Here is a 20,438-nt window from a genome sequence, read left to right as displayed (position 1 = left end):
GCGCGAGCGTCTGGTCACTGGAGCAGACGTCGAGCTAGTAGGAGCCCTGCCATCGCGCGACCAAGTAGCGCGAGCGTCTGGTCACTGGAGCAGACGTCGAGCTAGTAGCATCCCTGCCATCGCGCGACCAAGTAGCACGAGCGTCTGGTCACTGGAGCAGACGTCGAGCTAGTAGGAGCCCTGCCATCGCGCGACCAAGTAGCGCGAGCGTCTGGTCACTGGAGCAGACGTCGAGCTAGTAGCATCCCTGCCATCGCGCGACCAAGTAGCGCGAGCGTCTGGTCACTGGAGCAGACGTCGAGCTAGTAGGAGCCCTGCCATCGCGCGACCAAGTAGCGCGAGCGTCTGGTCACTGGAGCAGACGTCGAGCTAGTAGCATCCCTGCCATCGCGCGACCAAGTAGCGCGAGCGTCTGGTCACTGGAGCAGACGTCGAGCTAGTAGGAGCCCTGCCATCGCGCGACCAAGTAGCGCGAGCGTCTGGTCACTGGAGCAGACGTCGAGCTAGTAGGAGCCCTGCCATCGCGCGACCAAGTAGCGCGAGCGTCTGGTCACTGGAGCAGACGTCGAGCTAGTAGCATCCCTGCCATCGCGCGACCAAGCGGAACTTGCGCTCATAGACCCGTTGTTTACGACGACCCGAGTTGCTCGAGTTGCTCGAGTTGCTCGAGGGTAGCGACAACTTGCATAACGAAACAACACAACAAGTGAGAAATATCGGATTTTTAAAATCTTCATATAAATTATATGAAGATTCTTCATATACAATAAACCATATCATAAATGTGAATTTTGACGAAAAGTACAGACAGACTAATATCCCCAGAGACAGACATAGGCCACCTTTTGTCGGTAAATCAAGGAATTTTTAAAAACCTAAATGTAATGTGCGTGGAGTAAGTTTTAAATTTAAAAAGAGTACAGGTAGATCTCCTCTCAGAATGACAAGGGTCAGTTATAGTCTACAACGCTGGCCGAGTGCGGATTGGCAGACTTCACCACAGCTTTGGAAACATTATGGAGAAATCTTAGTCATATCTACAGGTTTCCTCACGATGTTTGCTTTCACCGTTAAAGCAAGTGATTACAAATACAAATGCAAATCTCTTTATTGCGAATCTGGGTAAACAGTGGAGACAAACACAAAAGGTACAACCAAATTCTGCCATCAGCATGCAATGTGTTATCATATACCTAACGACGTGTACATAGTTTTGATAAAATTTATCACATTAAATACTTAGTTACACAAAAAATATTAAAACAATAGTATTAGGTACAAGCAGGTCAAAAATTAAAATAAAATTAAAACTTTTCTAAAAGGTAATCATCAAGTGAGTAATATGTCTTTCTAACAGTAGTTATTTCAATTTTCTCTTAAATAAAGGAATAATAAAGGATTTATTGTTTAAAATACACATAACTCTGGAACTATCCGGGATCACTGTATCACAACTGTCAGCTATTGTGTTATCATAATAATGGTTTAGTATCCCGCTGTAGGTTATCACTTGCATTGCAGCACATCGCTTGGTGCGTTGCCAAGTGCGGCGCGAGGAGCCACACTGTGTCTTCATTGCAACAAAAACTCGACTAGCGTCCGCAGCGCCGCGCCGCCGCCGCGCCGCTGCGTCGCGTAGTGCCGGAAACGAATTGCCTCACTTCCGGTACCAACTTGTCGCGCGCCCTCCCGCACCGTCGATATCACTACCCAAAACCTTTCATAGATATATAAAAGGAAAAGCTGACAGACTGACTGGCTGGCTGATCTATCAACCTTCAGCTCAAACTTGACGGACGGACGGATTGGGCTCAAATATGACATGCAGACGTTATGACGTAGACATCCGCTAAAAAGGGTTTTCGAAAATTCAACACTTAATGGTTTTAAAATAAGCTAGTCATATTATACATGCTAATGTGTAACTGTTTGTTGGTTTATCGTTCAATCTCGTTGCAATGGATGCATTTTGCTTGGGTATAATTCAACTAGAGAGTCACATAGGCTATTATTTGTTTTTTCGAAATACCTAAATGTAATGCACCACAGGGAGGATCAACTCGCTGTCACAGAATGTCGCGTCCGCCATGTCGACTGTCGACTGTCGACTGATTTGCAAAACTTATTTACAAATTCGCAAAACATAAAAAATTCGTCGACATTATCCGATCGTGTTTGAATTTCATGGCAAATACATTAGAGATCCAACATTTTAAACCAAAGATCCTGAATGTTATGAATAAAGATGATTTTCATCCGTCCCCTGATATTAAGAGTGTAATAACCGCATTCGGAAATTTCGTTTCCTGTTCAAAAACCGGCCAAGTGCGAGTCAGGCTCGCGCAACGAGGGTTTCGTAATTCAGTCGTATTTTTTCGACATTTTGCATGATAACTCAAAAACTATGATGCATAAAAATAAATAAAAATCAATTTTAGAATGCACAGGTGAAGATCTTTCATATGAACCCCACTTGATATACTTATCTTACTTCGAAAATTAAAAATACTAATTATTAGTTCATGACCACAAATTTTTTTTTTTGTGATGTAACCACAAATTCACGGTTTTCAGATTTTTTCCCTAATGCCAGCTATAAAACCCACCTTCCTGCCAAATTTCATGATTCTAGGTCAACGGGAAGTACCCTGTATGTTTCTTGACAGACAGACAGACAGACAGACAACAAAGTGATCCTATTAGAGGCGCCGGTATAACCTAACCAGGTCTAGCTGGTAATGTGTGGTACAGCCTTAAAAAATAAACGTTTTTCTTTCTTTCTTCTTTCTTTCTTTCTTTCTATAAGGGTTCCGTTTTTCCTTTTGAGGTACGGAACCCTAAAATTATTTAAATAATAGAAATTTCTTAGGATACTAGTGAAATGTTTTTTCAATATTATTAAGAACAAGCTGATCCCGCCTGGCTTAGCTCGGGTGAAATTTTTGAAAATACTTTTAAGTAGACTATCTATGTTATTCAGAGCAGAGGGCTTACACGAAAAATCTCAATTTTCTAAACTCCGTGGTTTGCGCTGTGTTGCAGTTTCTCTTTTCAAATATACAGATTAGTTTCCGGCTTCGTTCACGTGAAATTCGATCAAAACATCCCTGCCCTGAAAAATGCCCTGAGAACTTATTGTTTTCTTTTACGAAGCATACCATCTTAGTATTTCAAAGTTTCCAGACTTTAAATTCTTAATAGAAAAACCTATTGAAACAATAATTCGAGTTCATCAAACTATAAAAGCTAAAGATGAAAAATAGCGCTAAAAGCTTACAGTGCGAAGTCGCAGAGATAGCTATCCGCTTAACGAGCCAAGTTCTGAGAGGTCACATTAAGAAGAATCGCTTTTATTTTGAAACTTTCAAAATCATAAATCCCAAAGTCCTCACAAAGATGGAGATCTCGACTAAACAATAGTTCTCCACATTTATCATTCCGAGTGGAAAACTGTAAAAGAGTTGGAACAAAGAGTTAATCTAATTATCCAGCGAGAAGCGCGGAGGGATGCTGCGCGGCTCGGGATGCGGAGCGAACAAAGGGAAATTAACCGAAACCATACGGGTCCTTTGCGGAGAGGAATCCGACTTAACCGACACCTGGTCTCTGGTGTTGCAACATCCTCCGCTCTCTACACACAGGGCGGACTTTCCCTCCAACGCACACTCCGACCTATGATCATCAAAATGTAAGTCGGACTCGCACACGTACGGTCCCGTACCATCGTACAGTAGCCGGCAACCTATGAGTGACAATATTTCCTGTGACGTTCTGTCGGTCTCAACGACAGAGACAACACTCTACGAAACCGCTATCTCTTTCTAAAGGTTGATCTACAATATTTCCTGTCGGGTACTGAACAAGAAATAACACTTTTTATTTTATTTTAGTTTTCGTGGTGGCCATTTTGAAATCTTTATTATTTGTTTTATAGCGGCAATAAAAATACACAATCTGTGAAAATTTCAACTCTCTACCTGTTACGGTTCACGAGATACTGCCCGCTGACAAACAAACGGACGAACAGAGGAGTCTTAGTAATAGGGTCCCGTCGGCACTCTTATTATTCTTTAGCTTATTGCAACACATCATTAGATTCCAAGTCTGAGTCCAAGTCTTAGTTCGGCCCAAACAAGTTAGCTTATCTCTCAGGAAATTCCCGAAGTTGGGAAGTTGGCGGTACTTGGGAGAGCACGGTAAGTTGTTGATTTTGCGTCTAATCTCTCTCTGGTCGTGTTGGATTGCCGTCCCATTAGTCAATAAAGGTATGGCCACAAAGAGAGCAGCTAAGTTTGCGCGTTATGACATCTACCCAGTTGGCAGTTGGCAGTTGGCAGTTGGCAGCCTCCGTTAAGATTGGCTGCCGTGGACGAAATTTATTGAGAACATTATTATTGATCATGTTGACACCAACATCAAATATATGAAAATGGTAACCACCAAGATGAAGTATAGACTTCGTCCGCGTGGAATTAGTCTTTATCTCTACCCATGCAAAAAATCACGTCAATCCGTTGCATCGTTGCGGCGTAATTGAAAGACAAACCAACAAACAAACACACTTTCGCATTTATAATAAGGGTAGGTACTGATTATATGAAACTAATAAGATAGGAACCTAAGTTGGATCCGAAAGTCGGTACCGTCTGTAGAGAGTAGAGACCTTTAAACGAACAAGAGTGGGGCTGGACGATTCTCTTTTTTGCCGTTTCTATTAGGGTTCGGTACCAAAACGGTAAAAACGAAACCATTATGGTGCAACTTTCTGTGTCCGTCTGTCTGTCTGTCACAGTCGATTACTTCAGTAATTATTAAAGCTATGGACATGAATTCAGTTGTATGCAATGTGACCCATATTGAAATAAAAAATCTAAAATTATTTTTAATTTAATTTAAAAAGGGAGGAAATCAGAGGTATTATACCTGTATATCCTAAAACAGATTTAAATTTGTTTTTATGCATAATAATTTTTGATTTAACTCAATGTCATAAACATGTGTTTAACAAAATGTCGAAAAAAATACCGTTCCGCCACATTACATCCGAAGCTTACCAATTGAAAAATCTGAAATAATTTTGTATATTTAACAGGAAAATTAAAAGAAAAATCTCAAATAATTTTGTATTACAGGTAAAAATGAAACCAGCTCTCTAACTAGCATAGTTTTTTTCTATATTAACAATAAACCTTTTTACAAACAAAGTTGATTTTGCGGTTCATTAACAAATGTAATTCTTACAAAACATCCTTGTTTTTAGCTTTTTCTAGCTTCTAGTTTAAGTTTAGTTTTAATTTTCTAGTTTTTAATAGGCGTATGTTTTTTTGCTTCCTTGTATGTTCTGTTGAGCTAAATAAACTTTTATTTATTTATTAGTCATGTTGCCCGCGACTTCGTCCACGTGGATTTAAGTTTTCAAAAGCCTTTTAAAATATGTCCTTCCCCGAGATGTAAGCTAACTCCGTACCAAATTTCATCAAAATCGGTTAAACTGTTGGGCCGTGAAAAGCTAGCAGACAGACAAATATATTTTCGGATTTATAATATTAGTATAGATTATTTATTTACCGTTTTAACTATTTTGTATTACGGAACCCTCGGCGCGCGAGTCTAAATCGCACTTGGCCGGTTTTTTCTACCGAAGGGCACAAAGAGCTTCCAAAAAGTTTAGGATATTTATTCGAGCATAACTCTGCAAGCTTTTGCGGAGTTTTTTGTTCTTTGTCCTTACGTGTGTAGTTTGGGCGGCTCATTTATGTGGGAATGAAAACAGGACCAACTAAATATACCGAGTTACGTTCTGGATAAACAAGCGGGATGCTGGATTGTGGACCAACACTGTTTCATGTTCAAAGTAATGATAACAACATGTTTTGTATGTATGTGATTGCCCGCAGGTGATGATGTGATATGATTTATATACAAGGAATTACAAGCAAGCTTAATCTAAATCTATATACATATATGTATAAAACGAATAGCCGACTGACTGGCAGACTGATCTAACAACACACAGTTCAAACTACCGGACTAATCGAGCTGTAATTTGGCATGCAGGTAGGTAGCTATTATGACGTAGACATCCGCTTACAAAGGATTTTTCCCTCCTCCCTTCCTCAGGATCATTCCTCCTTTTGTTGGGGACAATACGTAGAGAAACTTTCAGCTTTTACAAAATAACGAAGATCTGACACACGCTGGCTCTTTCTCTATGGGATACTTATGCAAAATAATTTATGTTAAGCAAAATAAAGTAAAGTGAACCACTGCGCCAAGGAGGTCGTCAAGAGTGAAGAGACGGCATCACACTCACACAGAGGTCGTCAAGAGACGGCATCACACTCACCCAGGAGTGTCGCGGGAGTCACGAGCTCACGTACGTGCCCCAGTACACCGTCTACAGTCGCCCGTCGCCCAACTGTAGCGCGACACGCCCGTCGCCCGTCGCCCGTCGCCCGTCGCCCGTCGCCCGTCGCCCGTCGCCCGTCGCCCGTCGCCCGTGTGCCAAGTAGCACTTCCTCCATCCAACTAATAACTATCCACTTCGATAATATACAAATACTAGCGACTGCCCGCGGCTTCGCTACGCGAAAATATACTTCCTCTTTTTTCTCTATCCCATGGAAATTTTCAAGAATCCGGCGTTATTCTTAAACTACATTATAAAGGCCAAAATTTCAGCTTTCCAGAACAATCAACCTTTGGCTTGGGCAAAGGTTGAGCTGGAAAGCTGAAATTTTGGCGGGCTCGGGACTCGGGAGACATGGTCGCTAACTATATGGGCTTCATAACAAAGTCACCCAGCGAGCGATTGTTGGACAGAGCTATGCTTGGAGTTTCTCTACGTGAGGAGATCCGCAGGAGAACCAGAGTAACCGACATAACATGTCAGAGGATTGCTGCAGCTGAAGTGGCAATGCGTAGAGCACATCGTTTGGGGTCCGAGGTCCTACAGTGCTAGAATAGCGGTCCCGCCCCCGCCCCCATCGAGTGGACAGACGACATCAAACGTGGCGTGTGGAGGGAGCTACGAGGGACCTATGTCTGTCGGTTGGTAGCGATGAGCCCGAGCGACGCCGGGCCGCGCAGCTAGTCGCGTATGATCGCCCAAGTTCAACAGACACGCTCCGTGCGGCAATTAATGACAAGGAAGACCTCCTCGATAAGCCATTAACTAACCGCCTCTGATATACGATCTGCGATAACGCGCGCCGCGACGTGCCCGTCGATATGAGGACTGCCCGTTATAATAATTATGTGTTAGTAGCCCTTTTGTTTACTCCCTTGACAGTTGACTCCAGCCCTTTTATATTTCATCATCTAACTCATCGCTGGCCCACTACTGAGGACGGCGGGGTGATTACGTATCTCACGACAGGCTTGCGACAGACGCAAATCTCGCGATCACTGATGTCAAACGTGCGGCTAGAGAGAGATAGCAACCGTCACAAAGCAAAATAAGAAGAAGAAGACGAAGAGAGACAGCAAATGAACTGCAACGTTTTACGTCATCACCCGCGCGCCGCGCGCCGTACTTCTCTTAGAAAGAGAGCGTTTTGGCCATAGTCTAACTTATCGCTGGCCAAATGTGACACACTGTAAACATCTTTGAGAACATTATGGAGAACTATCAGGCATGCAGGATTCCTTCATCTTTAAAGCAAGTATTCTATTTTATTGCTTAAATGCACATACTAACTCCGAAAAGATATTCTAAATGCCAGTTCTGGGTGTAGGATCTCTGTTCAAGAAAACCGTAATAGATAGTAACTTAGTACCATCCTTAATGTTTACTCAGTGGCAATGATGACAAAGGTCCTCTAACAATTCTACACAGAACAAATAAAAGGAAATAAAACATAAGCCCCAAGTACAAGACAACACACAACACACAACACATCGCGGTAGTCGGTACACACACAGTGGTGAGTGGTCCGCACACTGCGTCTGATGTATCGCCGCACACATACACACCCCGCGACGAGAGGCGGGCGCACATTGCAATTACTCTTCATATTAGAAAAAAAGTGTCAGACTTCCGTAGTTGGTAATTTTCAATTAAATACGACTTCAAGTACATTTTATAAGTCGGTCAACTAGTTAACTTGTTCCTAAAGCCTCAGTATATACTTGAAGTTACTCTAAGATAACCTCATAAGAAAGCTCAGAGTCACTCAGCGGGCAATGGAGAGAGCTATGTGCGGAGTTTCTCTACGTGATCAAATCAGACATGAGGAGATCCGTAGGAGAACTAGAGTAACCGACATAGCTCAACGGGTTGCGAAGCTGAAGTGGCAATGGGCAGGGCACATAGTTCGTACAACCGATAGACGTCGGGGTCCCAAAGTGATCGAATGGGTGACCTGTTGCCTGTAAGTGCAGCGTTGGAAGACTCCCAGACAGACAGACGACGTCAAACGAGTCGCAAGGAGCCGCTGGATTCAAGTAGCAAGACCGGGACGTGTGGAAATCCCTACAAGAGACCTATGTCCATCACTTATTGGTTGATAATGATGATCATGATGAATTAATATTTTAGGTAGTCTATCAAAGCAAAGGTCAAATTGATTGAATCAATTCGTCGCCCAAATAATGTATGATTTGGCAACACATTGCGCGCTGATCGCTCGCGCCACAATGCGCGCGAACCTTCATTGCAATTACTGTAATGCGCATCAATTGTATTGTAATGATCCCATTTATTATTTGAATTAATTGAATTAATATCGTCGCAATTACGTCTTTTGTTGTTAATGGCTGCCAGCTGCGTTTTATATCTTTCATTTTTATTGCGTGTTGAAACTTCACGTTCAATTAGTTGGTGAAATGCAGAATGCAGTTACTCATTAGCTTTACCTATTTGTACACGTGTGAGTTTCTATAATCCACAATAACATTAATGAAATGCCTGAACAGATTTGGAGTAAGTATGGTGTATCCTTAGAATCAGTTAATTTAGCCTTAAATTACGCAAACGGATGCCTGAATCAAAAAATAAAATGGTCCTCACATTTAACAGACGAGAAAAATATTCGACCCCACTTTACGTGTATGGCCACTCTAAAAAATATTTTAAAGATTTTATTTTACCGCTTTGTTCACTTGATTAATATGTAGGTAAGTATAACAGTCTCTGAGCTAAGACGCGGACGAACAGACGCACACCTTGTTAACTACGGAACCCTGACAACCACACAAAAGCGCACGTTCGGGGGAAATCATTTAGCAAAAGCCCTGACAAGTCTTTTCATAGATCAGCGTGGTTTTAATTTAGCGGAGATACGAGTCCGGCCACAAATAGGTATCTGCCCGTCGGCCGTCGACCGTCGGCCGGACGCCGACGCGCGCGAATCGCCAATTTTATCAAAAAATCCAATTTCCTGCTCCGACGTCATGTAGCGACAGCAAAAAACATAGAACCGCATTTAGCTGTCCGCTGCTCGCTCGGCAAATAGTTAGATAACACTTGTTGTCAGATAGGAAATAGATCAGGATGATACACTATTAAGAAGAACCTAGAAAGCTGACATTTTACACGAGGTTCCTATTATAACGTAGACAACGAATAAAGCCAAAGTTTTTTTAAATCTTACTGGAGCAAAGGTAGTTAGTATAAGAAATACAAATATTTTTCATTACAAGTTATTTTTGAATGGACAAACATGCGTCTACATCTACTGTGTCTGTGTGTCACTGGTTCGAGTTTCGGAATGCCTTCAAAATGATAATATAAAACAATATAGATCAACGTAGGCCTCCTTCCTTCCTCAGACCTTTGCTTGAGATTTTGCTCGCAGTCTTTCTAGAACCCACTAAAACAAATGCCGAGATTTGGCCCAAAAATTCCGAGCATAACATTCTTATTGTGAAAAAATGGTATAATGTTAGTTCAAAATTTTTGAAGTTTTTAATACTTGTGTATGTTACATGTATTCAGAACCATTAATTATTTAATTATCAAATAACAAAACCTTAATGCGATGTGTTTGTACAATTTGAACATCGATTCTATGAAAACAAAGAATAACAATAATTTGTAACATTGAAATCCTCATTTTTTAAATCCATATTTTTACCAATTAATTGCTGTATTATATACTGTTGATTTCATATAGCTTCATGTGTGCACAATGCACGTAAGGGCCTACTATGGCCACCTGACATTCCCCTTTTTGGAAATTCGAACGAGATTTGAATAAAATCCAAATCCAAGTAGACAAAAGTCTACACACTCCAATCCAAGTAGACACACATATCAAAGTACAGTTCAAACCACTGCGTCTAGATTGTAGACTCTACAAATGTAAGATGACTCTCTCTAAGAAAGGATTTTCAGCAATTCTATGCTAACAAAGCCAGTGTTATAATAATTTAAAGCTTAACTATTTTCAACGTAGTAGCCAATGATGTATAATGTACTTACGTATCTATAGCACGCGACAGGTCGAGATCGCAGTCGGGGTATGAGGTGGGGGGACGCCCACACGCCCGCACGCCCGCACTATCCCGCACCAGGTTAGCACGGGGGTTGTGCGGGGCGTCCGCACCCCGATTGATAGCAAACGACCTGTCGCGTATTTATACATTATAACCATTCCAATAATGCATATTTGCAATTTAGAAATATCTTTAACACCACACCGTAACAGCGACTTTGTTGCACAGATTTATGTGCCATAACTGTTTATTTCCAATGCATTGGCAAAAAATATGGACGATTTAAGACATTGCTGTTGCAAGATGCAACAGATACCCGTGATTGGAACTTGAACCTTATTGAGTATACAATACAGAACAAAATCAAATTAGTGGTTGTAGAGATAAGATATCGTTTGTCCAACATTAACTATTATTTCCAGTCGCCCTGCAATTAAGAAAAACGATAGCTTATTGCAGTTCAATAAGCATTTGTTATTTGAAACTATAGAATATAAGTGAGTATGCCATAACACTGTAGTGTAGGCTTGGTGTGTCTCCAACCGTAAGCCCGGTGTAACACCAGCTTGCGCCAAAACTGCTAACGTTGCACGTTACATTGTATTAATGCATTCTCGATTATTACACGCTTTACGCTCAACATGATCAGACGTTTTATTTCTATCATCATCACCAACACCAATCACCACATGGCGACCCTGCTCTAAGGACTTGAGAAGAAGCGATGAAGGTAGAAAATGGGGAAGAAATATTCCAAGTCAAAAGAAGAAACCATCGTTGTGGCGCAAGCTGGTGGCGCAAAATGCCAATGGCGAGGCCAGCGCTAGTCGACTTTACTCGGAATTGGAATTAAGTGATATTTTATTAATAGTGGTGTTGTCGATAATGATGATGGCTATTGGGTGGTATTTTTATAAAAGATGCCAAGAAAAATCAATTAATATCTTACGAAGAGAAATGAATGCAGGCCATATGAATGTTGTAACGAGGCCCCCGGAGATGGTGACTTCAGCGCATATTTGAGCCCCACGACGCGACGTTCCGAGAAATTTGGCCGACGTGACCCGACCCAGTGTTTGTGAACAGTGTACCTACGATGTGAATGGAATGTACTGTGACCTTTTTCCGAGAACTGCACCTGTTACTTAAGTGCGAACTTATAAAATTAATATATGGAATTAGAACAATTAGATACTATATTAGTGCAATTAAATCAATTAAGGACTTATTTAGTGAAAATCGGACCTAGTAGAAGAAAAGGGGACTTGTTAGTGAAAAAGTACAGTGAGGCAAATAAATGTTATAATAGTTATTTAGAAGTAATAGGGATAGTACAAGAAAAATTCGATAAAAACGAGTATACACAGGACACTCAAAAATATGTATTAGGAATTAAATATAAGGTAGAGAGTTTATATAGGGATATTTTTAATTTGTGTAATTTACAGGAAACTTCCACAGACAAGATGGAGAGTAAGGTAAGTTTTGATTTGAAAACCGCGGTAAACTTGTTGCCTATTATGACCGACGATGAAAGTGTTACGCAAAAATTAATAGATGCAATTGAACTTTATAATTCGATGTTAAATACCGAAACTAAATGCTTACTTGTGAATTTTATCTTGAAAACACGCCTTTCGCGTAATGCTAAGCTACGCCTTAATACAAAATACGACGATGTAGAATCTTTATTGCGGGACATGAAATTGCATCTGTTAACTAAAAAATCCGATGTAGCGTTACAAAGTAAACTACAATCGACCGTTCAGGCCAATAAGTCGATTGAAGAATTTGGACAGGAAATTGAAAAATTATTCGTAGAATTAACGATTTCACAGGCTGACGGAGAGCCGTCAAAATACGAAATTTTGCGGCCATTAAATGAAAAAAATGCTATAAAACGGTTTGCAGATGGATTGCGGAGCCAAAAATTAAGCACGATCATAGCCGCACGCAACTATAGCACTCTGAAAGATGCAATAAGAGCAGCGGAGGACGAATCCTTAGTGAATCCTCCTCCTCCTTTCATGACATATCAAAGAGGTCAATTTCGTGGTAGACGTGGTTATAATAACTTTAATAGGGGAAGGCCACAATATTATCCAAGGTCATATTATAATAATTCGTATCATAACAACGATCACTTTCATAATAATTCCCAAAGATATTCCTATTATAATCGTGGTTTTTCATCTGCCAGAAATGCGGTCAGGGGTGCAAACCCAACTCGAGGTCGTGGTGTTACATATCAGTGGCAAAATAACAATCGGAGTTCACGAGGAGCTTTTACAAATAGGAATCAGAGGAAAATAAATTATGCTGCTCCTTCGTCAACTGAAAACAACGAGAGTTCAGAAAAATTTTTTCGTCCCTAAATTCATTTTATCAGGAAATAACATAAATTGGGTGAATTTTAGGCGTTACGGTCAGACAGTAGACTTATTAGTGGATACTGGAGCATCAATTTGCGCTATTAAGCGTAGTTCATTAAATAAACTTAGAAATCAACCACAATTTTATGCTGATGAGTTTGAGATTCATGGAGTTGGTGGCGATCTTATGTCAGAAGGTTATGTATTTTTAGATCTCTACTGCTATGGCAAAAAATTCATACAAAAATTTTATGTGTTTCGTAATTTACCATGTAATTCATCTGGAATTTTAGGACAAGACTTTCTGTTAAAATACCGTGGGATTGTGAACTATAAAAATAAGTGTTTAATATTAAGGAATAGATTTAGTACTGTAAGATTAGCGCTTAACTTTGATGACGTGTTAGAAATAGAACCTAGATGTGAAGTTATTAAGTATATTCCTACTAATCTTAATAAAGATTGCGTAATTGTAAGCGATGAAGTGGCTAATGGTGTATTCATAGCGAATTCAATTTGTTCGCCAAAAAATGGGTGTTTACCTGTTAAGATATTAAATACAACAGAAAATAAAGTAGTTTTAAGAAATATTAAGCCTATTGTGCATGATGCAGATGAGTATTATATAAGTAAGTTTAGTTCTAGTTTATTAAGCCCGTCACGCACGCGTGAATTATTTTCTTTATTAAAGTTGGAATCTTATTTGAATAAGGAAGAACAAAGTACAATTGAAAATATTTGTGCTAAGTATAGTGATATTTTTCACTTACCAAATGATAAATTGAGTGTAACGAATATTTACAAGCAAGACATTAAATTGAAAGACAATACTTCAGCGGTTTATAGTAAACCATATAGGTTACCCTTTGCACAAAAACAAGAAATTAAAAAACAGGTTGAAGAGTTACTTAAAAATGATATTATAGAAGAGTCAGTTAGTGATTGGTCAAGTCCATTACTTATAGTTCCAAAAAAGGTAGATAAATCAGGTGAAAGAAAATGGAGAGTTGTTATAGATTATAGAAAGCTTAATGATAATATAAAAGATGACAAATTCCCACTACCCAATATCACAGATATTCTAGATTCGTTATCAGGTTTCATATATTTTTCACATCTTGATTTATCGCAAGGGTATTATCAAATTGAATTAGATCCAGAAAGTAGAAAGTATACTGCTTTTTCGACTGATCAAGGTCAATATCAAATGAAAAGACTGCCTATGGGTCTGAAAATCAGCCCAAGTGCTTTTTCTAGAGCAATGACAGTAGCTATGGCAGGATTGAATTATGAAAAATGTCTGATATACCTAGACGATTTAATAGTTTTAGGTAGAAATTTGGAAGATCATAATAAAAATTTAATTACAATTTTTGAAAGACTTCGAAAAGTTAATCTCAAGTTAAATCCTTCAAAATGTGAATTTTTGAAGAAGGAACTTTTATATTTAGGCCATGTTATTTCAAACAGTGGAATTTTACCAGATCCAGAAAAGGTGAAAGTGGTAAAGAATTATCCTGTTCCAAAATCAACTGATGATGTAAAACGTTTCGTAGCATTCGCTAACTACTATAGAAAATTCGTAAAAAATTTTGCAGATATTGTCTTACCTCTAAATAAACTCGCAAAAAAAGATGCAATTTTTAATTGGTCATCAGAATGTGAAGAAGCTTTTAACACATTAAAAAATATTCTAATTAATCCTCCAGTATTGAGTTATCCAGATTTTTCAGAAAATAATGAATTTGTTTTAGAAACAGACAGTTCAGGTTTTGCAATAGGTAGTGTATTATGCAATAAAAACGGTAAACCAATCGCTTATGCGAGCAGAAATCTAAATAAAGCAGAACTAAATTACCCGATTATAGAAAAAGAACTACTAGCTATAGTATGGTCAGTAAAATATTTTAGGCCTTATTTATATGCTCGTAAATTTAGGATAAAAACAGATCATAAACCATTAATATATTTATTTGGAATGAGAAATCCTACCAGTCGTTTAACAAAATTTAGACTTTGTCTGGAAGAGTATGATTTTGTTGTTGAGTATGTAAAGGGAAAGAGTAATGTAGCTGCAGATGCATTATCTCGTATGATTGTGGAATCTAATGAGTTGAAGAGTATGAATGAGAAGTATGTAAGTGAGAAGAATGTTAATGTGATGACACGTGCTCAGACTAAGAAAGCGAGAGAATTTGAGAATAATAATATTATTACAAACAAGGACGTACCGGCATTTAGACAACATGTAGACAACGTAAGGACTGATCAACCTAACGTTGTTGAGATACTAAAAAAGACTACTAATGACACGGAACTGACATTAATCGATAAGAGAAAGTGGTTAGATATTTTAAATAATAAAAGACTAAATAAACGCGTTTCAAGAAATAAAAACTACATGTACGTTAAGGAAAAGTTGACTATATATTCATGTTTGAACCCAAATTCTTTATCAATAAGGACGCGAGACGACTTGTTGAAAGAATTGGAAGATATGTGTGAAGAGATAAATATAAAAGAGCTCGTTATAATTAAAAATGAAGATAACTTGAAAATGATTAAAACAATGTTAAATAAAATAAAATATGATAAAAGTAAAAATAAAGAAAATCTTAGGTTTTGTGTAATAAATAATGTGGAGAGAATAAGTGATAATGATAAAAAGAAACTTATATTAAATGATTTCCATTTGTTACCTACAAGTGGACATGCAGGAGTAAGGAGAACACTTAACAATATTAAAAAGTATTATTATTGGCCAGGGATGGAAACAGATGTCATCGAGTTTATTAAAAAGTGTATTAAGTGTCAAAAATGTAAGCATCATAGATATATTCGAGAACCTCTAACTGTAACTACGACAGCATCTTCAGCTTTAGATAAAGTATTTTTAGATATTGTTGGTCCTATAGATAAAGATGATTTTGGATATAAATATATACTAACAATTCAATGCGAATTAACAAAATATTTAGAAGCATACCCATTAGTTACAAAATCAGCTGAAGAGGTTGCTAAAATTTTTGTGGAAAAATTTATTTTATCTTACGGCGTTCCAAGGATTATTGGCACGGATAGAGGATCTGAATTTATTAGTTCTATAATGAAAGAAACTTGTACAATTTTAGGTATTGAAAAAATGTTATCGACTGCTTATCATCATGAATCTATTGGTGCGTTAGAGAATACACATAAAGGGTTAGGTAATTTTCTTAGAATACAAACTAACGGTTTTCCAAATTCATGGAGTTCTTGGATTCCCTTTTGGAAATTTTCGTACAACACAACAGTTCATAGTGAAACTAAATATACTCCTTATGAATTAGTATTTGGCCATGCATGTGTATTGCCTAACAATCTGACATCAAAAGTTGAACCTTTATATAACTTTGAAAATTATCCTCTTGAACTTAAATATAGATTACAAAAAGCTCAAAGTGATGCGAGAAATAATTTAATTAAAAGCAAGGAAGCAAGAAAATTTAAATATGATATAAAAATAAATCCAATCCATTACGAAAAGGATGATTTGGTTTTGGTTAAGCAAGAGAATACTAAAAAGCTAGAAAATTTATAAAAAGGTCCATACCCAGTGGTAGAAGATGTATCTCCAAATGTTAAGATAATTATAGATAATAAAATTAGATTAGTGCATAAGAATAGAACTATTCCTTTTTATGATTAAGTTCTTTATGTGTAAGATTTCTTTATTTGTTTTTTTTCTTTCAAAAAAAAAAAAAAAAAAAAAAAAAACGGTAGAGGTGTAGTGTAGGCTTGGTGTGTCTCCAACCGTAAGCCCGGTGTAACACCAGCTTGCGCCAAAACTGCTAACGTTGCACGTTACATTGTATTAATGCATTCTCGATTATTACACGCTTTACGCTCAACATGATCAGACGTTTTATTTCTATCATCATCACCAACACCAATCACCACAACACAAAGGAATACCTCCGAAGTGATATTAAAGATATACAGAATATGTTAGTACTAACACAGGTGCAGGTGCAGGTGCAGGTGCAGGTGCAGGTGCAGGTGCAGGTGGTACCACGCGCTGGCAAAAACGAAGATACTCGTAGGTGATAGTACTGATGATATTACTGATATGATACCACAAAAAAACGAGAAAATAATAAAAAATCCTGTATTTTATAAAAGTTTGCCATAATAATTTATATTGCAAATAAAACATCTGACTGATGCTAGAGGTCAACGAACATTGCGTAAATAGACCACAACAGGGTCAATGCCGCGTCGTAGGGCATTGATCCCAAGTTTTGCACGCTATACATTGCGGGTTCGAAAAATACTAAACCAAAATAATCCAAATGCTTATTTGCATTGGATTGCGTTGCGCGTGCGTATCGCTTGCTGGCGTCGTAGTGTGTATATACAATATGTGAAAGAGTGGATGTCTGTTACTCCTTCACCCTCACGCAACAATGCCTGGACCAATTTGGCTTAAATTTGAAATAACCATGCCTTCAAAATGCCTCTTTGTTGTAGCAGTTTCTACAAATTAATTTTCATTCTATGAATTAAATTTGAACCCTACAGCTCTCACATACACTATTTATAAAATGGCTGTGATGTGATACACAGAATATGGATAGATTGACAGACAGACAAGTGGACTGGAAAAACTATAAGGGCTCCTTGTTTTATTGCGGAACCCTTAAAACATTTTGAATTTACTTTTAAGATTTTATGTTCACTTTTACTTAATTTAAGCTCGTTTCAAATTGTTGACGACGAAAACTATCAGCTTTAACTTTTTACTGTAAATTAATAGCGTCTCAATTGAAATGGCAGCCCTCCGGCGGCAAGCCCGCACAAAGCGAGCGAAACGGAGCAAAAAGTGAGCCAAAAAACGAGCAAAAACGAGCCAAAGGAGACCCGAGTCCTTTTTAATTTATTGTCAATTATTTTATGAACGTAACCATTTCGATAATGCATACTTGCAATTTATCGAACCATTTCGTTTCGAACGCATACTGCAAAACGGACTTTATTTCGAACGATTTATGGTAGCAAATCGCTTGTTTGCAGATCATTTAATACGCATTCAGAACATTCATAGAGAAAGATGCTTTATCAACATCAGCTGCTGAAATTTCTACCTTATTTTTTTGGTATTAGAGTTTGAAATAAGTGTATGAATTGTTTATTTTGAATAAAAGAATGTTTGTCTGAAGATTAAAGAGATGTTTATTGTTTTTTTAAGCGGATCGCATTTAAGGATTATTGCAAAAGAGAAATTTTTAAAATTTTTACATGCCTTAATTGGATTTCTTTCAGTTTTATACCTTTCCCATTTTCCAATATCATAATGGTATTCCCATCTTCCAATTGCTTATAAAGGCATCGTAGCCATAAACGAATAAGTTCATATTCGAGGAAATAACAATGAAATTAATTAAGACTTTGGCGTTTTTAAAATCTGGTTTTTGGCTAGAATAAAATTCAATTTAACTGTGAAAACCTTAAAACCTGTGAAAAAATTAGCTTCTAGTTACTTAATTTTAAGTTTCTTAAGATCAATTTAAGCTGTTTGTTTTCATAATAAATTAAAAATAAAAATATTTTTCTAGTCAAAAACTAGATTTTAAAAACGCCAAAGCGGCGTTACTTTGCGGAAGTCCATGATTCATAGATCAGTCAGTCAGTCAGTCAGCTTTTCCCTTTATATAATATTCAGACATTAACTATTCTGTTATAGCTGCTTCGATCCTATAATACAAGCGATAAGCAAAGTCAGGCTACAGCAACACAAGCTGTTCATCTACCAATGCGAATGAGCCGAGCTCCCCAACAACACCACCAATAGCCAACGTCTCAATAGTTGACTAACAAGTGCTTTCATGGCATTTCAGCTCCGCGCATAACCTTCGCGACAAAACCTCTCGTAGCTATTGCAACGTTTTGTTGATGAAAATATTTTGAGAGCCGTGTGATGACATGATATACCTCTCCCGGGAGACATGGATAGATCCGGTATAATAGGTAGCTATGTGTTTCATGATTTCTGGAGATCTCACTCCGAAGGACTTTTTAGAAATTCGTCCTAAGCGATGCGAGGGTGAATCAGCTAGTTTATAAATAAACGCTTTTCTTATTTTCTTTGTTGCTAAAAGCCGTGATAAAGTGTTGTCGCGCTGGTAGTGCTAAGACTACGATCGGTCGTGGTGCGCCGGCACCTGTGGCATTCCAACTACTTGCCTAATCAATACCTGCGGTCGACTACAACTCCCCGCTACAACTACCAATAGGTTCTCTATTAAGGCAATTTCGTCGGCGTCCATCTCGAAGGGTATAAAAGATGGAAGAGTGGTTTCTTAGCAGCAGGCGATAAGGATCCAAAGGTCTACTCGATGGATAGAAAAAAAATTTAAAATGGCGGAATTTATTTTTTCATAGAAAATGTATGACTTTTTTAAATTTGCAGAAATTCTTCAAAATGGCGATTATAAATCTCGAGAGCTGCTTTAGCAGCTCGAGCAGCGAGCAAAATACTAGTTATCTAATAATTAGTATTTTCAACTTTCGAAGTGAGTGACTATATCAAACTAGTTATCTTATATAAGTACTCAACAAAAGGCGTTCAATGGTATGTAGGTACATACTTATTTTGAATAAATGACTATCACTTTTACTTTTGCCATTTAGCGACCTCGCACCGGAAAACGCAGGGTTGGTAGACCCCCCACGTTGACTAATCTGTTGAAATTAAATTCTGTGGCCAAAATACGTTTAGAAACTGTTTCCGTTCTGAGCCACTTTTGTGCTGAGTTGCATCAAAAGTTGTGCATGTCGCGAGTTGCAAGTTTAACCTACAGTAACACAGGAAGTAAAGTTTGAGCGCGCATTGGACTCGCTCCAGCCACGTCGCGCCAATACATCACCACTAGATGGCGGTGTATGAGTGTATCCCACTCCGACCAGTTATGAGTAATGGCGGAAATGTGCGCGTTAATGGCCACCAGATATTATATTCCATTGTGTAACATCTACACAGCAGAGCGGTGATAGCTTATAGAGGTTAAGACGCCTGACTCCTACAGGGGGAATTCCTAACTTTCAGAGTTATGTGCAGGCTATTCTTTACTTGCTTTAATGGTGAAGGATAACATCGTGAGAAAACCTGATTACTGAAACTTTGAGAACATCATAGAGAGTTCTCTATGATGTTCTCAAAGTTTCTTTTTTTAACTTATAGAGTAGCGCTTGGCTGTAACGATACCTGTTGGCAAAGCGATAAATATGTAGGTAAATATGTTGTTAGGTTCTAAAGTTATCACAAAATTAAATTGAAACGTGATAAAAATCATTCAAGACAGAATATTCGTATAGATATTTCACAAACGTAAAAACCTTCGTCCAAAAAAGTGTTTAAGAAAAAGTAGCCGAAATAGTACTTTCATAACACAAGTAATGTGAGATAAGCAGCGAAAGAAGGTGTAATTTATTTTCCACGTCACGATAGTGTCCGGGGCGTATTGGAACATGTCCAGAGCTGTCCGGCCGAGTCGCGATAACGCGCTGCGACGGGCGACGGGCGACGGGCGACGGGCGACGGGCGACGGGCGACGGGCGACGGGCGACGGGCGACGGGCGACGGGTGACGGG

General features: G+C 38.5%; 2 protein-coding genes across 2 annotated transcripts in view; one reads left to right on the top strand and one right to left on the bottom strand.

Annotated features, from left to right (window-relative positions):
* LOC117993203 (cell adhesion molecule DSCAML1-like) overlaps positions 1–20,438 on the bottom strand; it is a 228,525-nt gene that overhangs the window by 186,342 nt on the left and 21,745 nt on the right. The gene's annotated exons all lie outside the window — the stretch shown is intronic.
* Positions 10,964–16,704, top strand: LOC138403963 (uncharacterized). Its single transcript, XM_069506342.1, has one exon. The coding sequence runs from the start codon at positions 11,610–11,612 to the stop codon at positions 12,810–12,812; it is 1,203 nt and encodes a 400-aa protein (XP_069362443.1). The 5' UTR covers positions 10,964–11,609; the 3' UTR covers positions 12,813–16,704.

This window comes from Maniola hyperantus, chromosome 23 (assembly GCF_902806685.2).
Source record: "Maniola hyperantus chromosome 23, iAphHyp1.2, whole genome shotgun sequence".
Taxonomy (NCBI): Eukaryota; Metazoa; Arthropoda; class Insecta; order Lepidoptera; family Nymphalidae; genus Maniola; species Maniola hyperantus.
The sequence above is the reverse complement of the archived record's forward strand: the minus strand, read 5'-3'. Positions and strand labels throughout refer to the sequence as shown.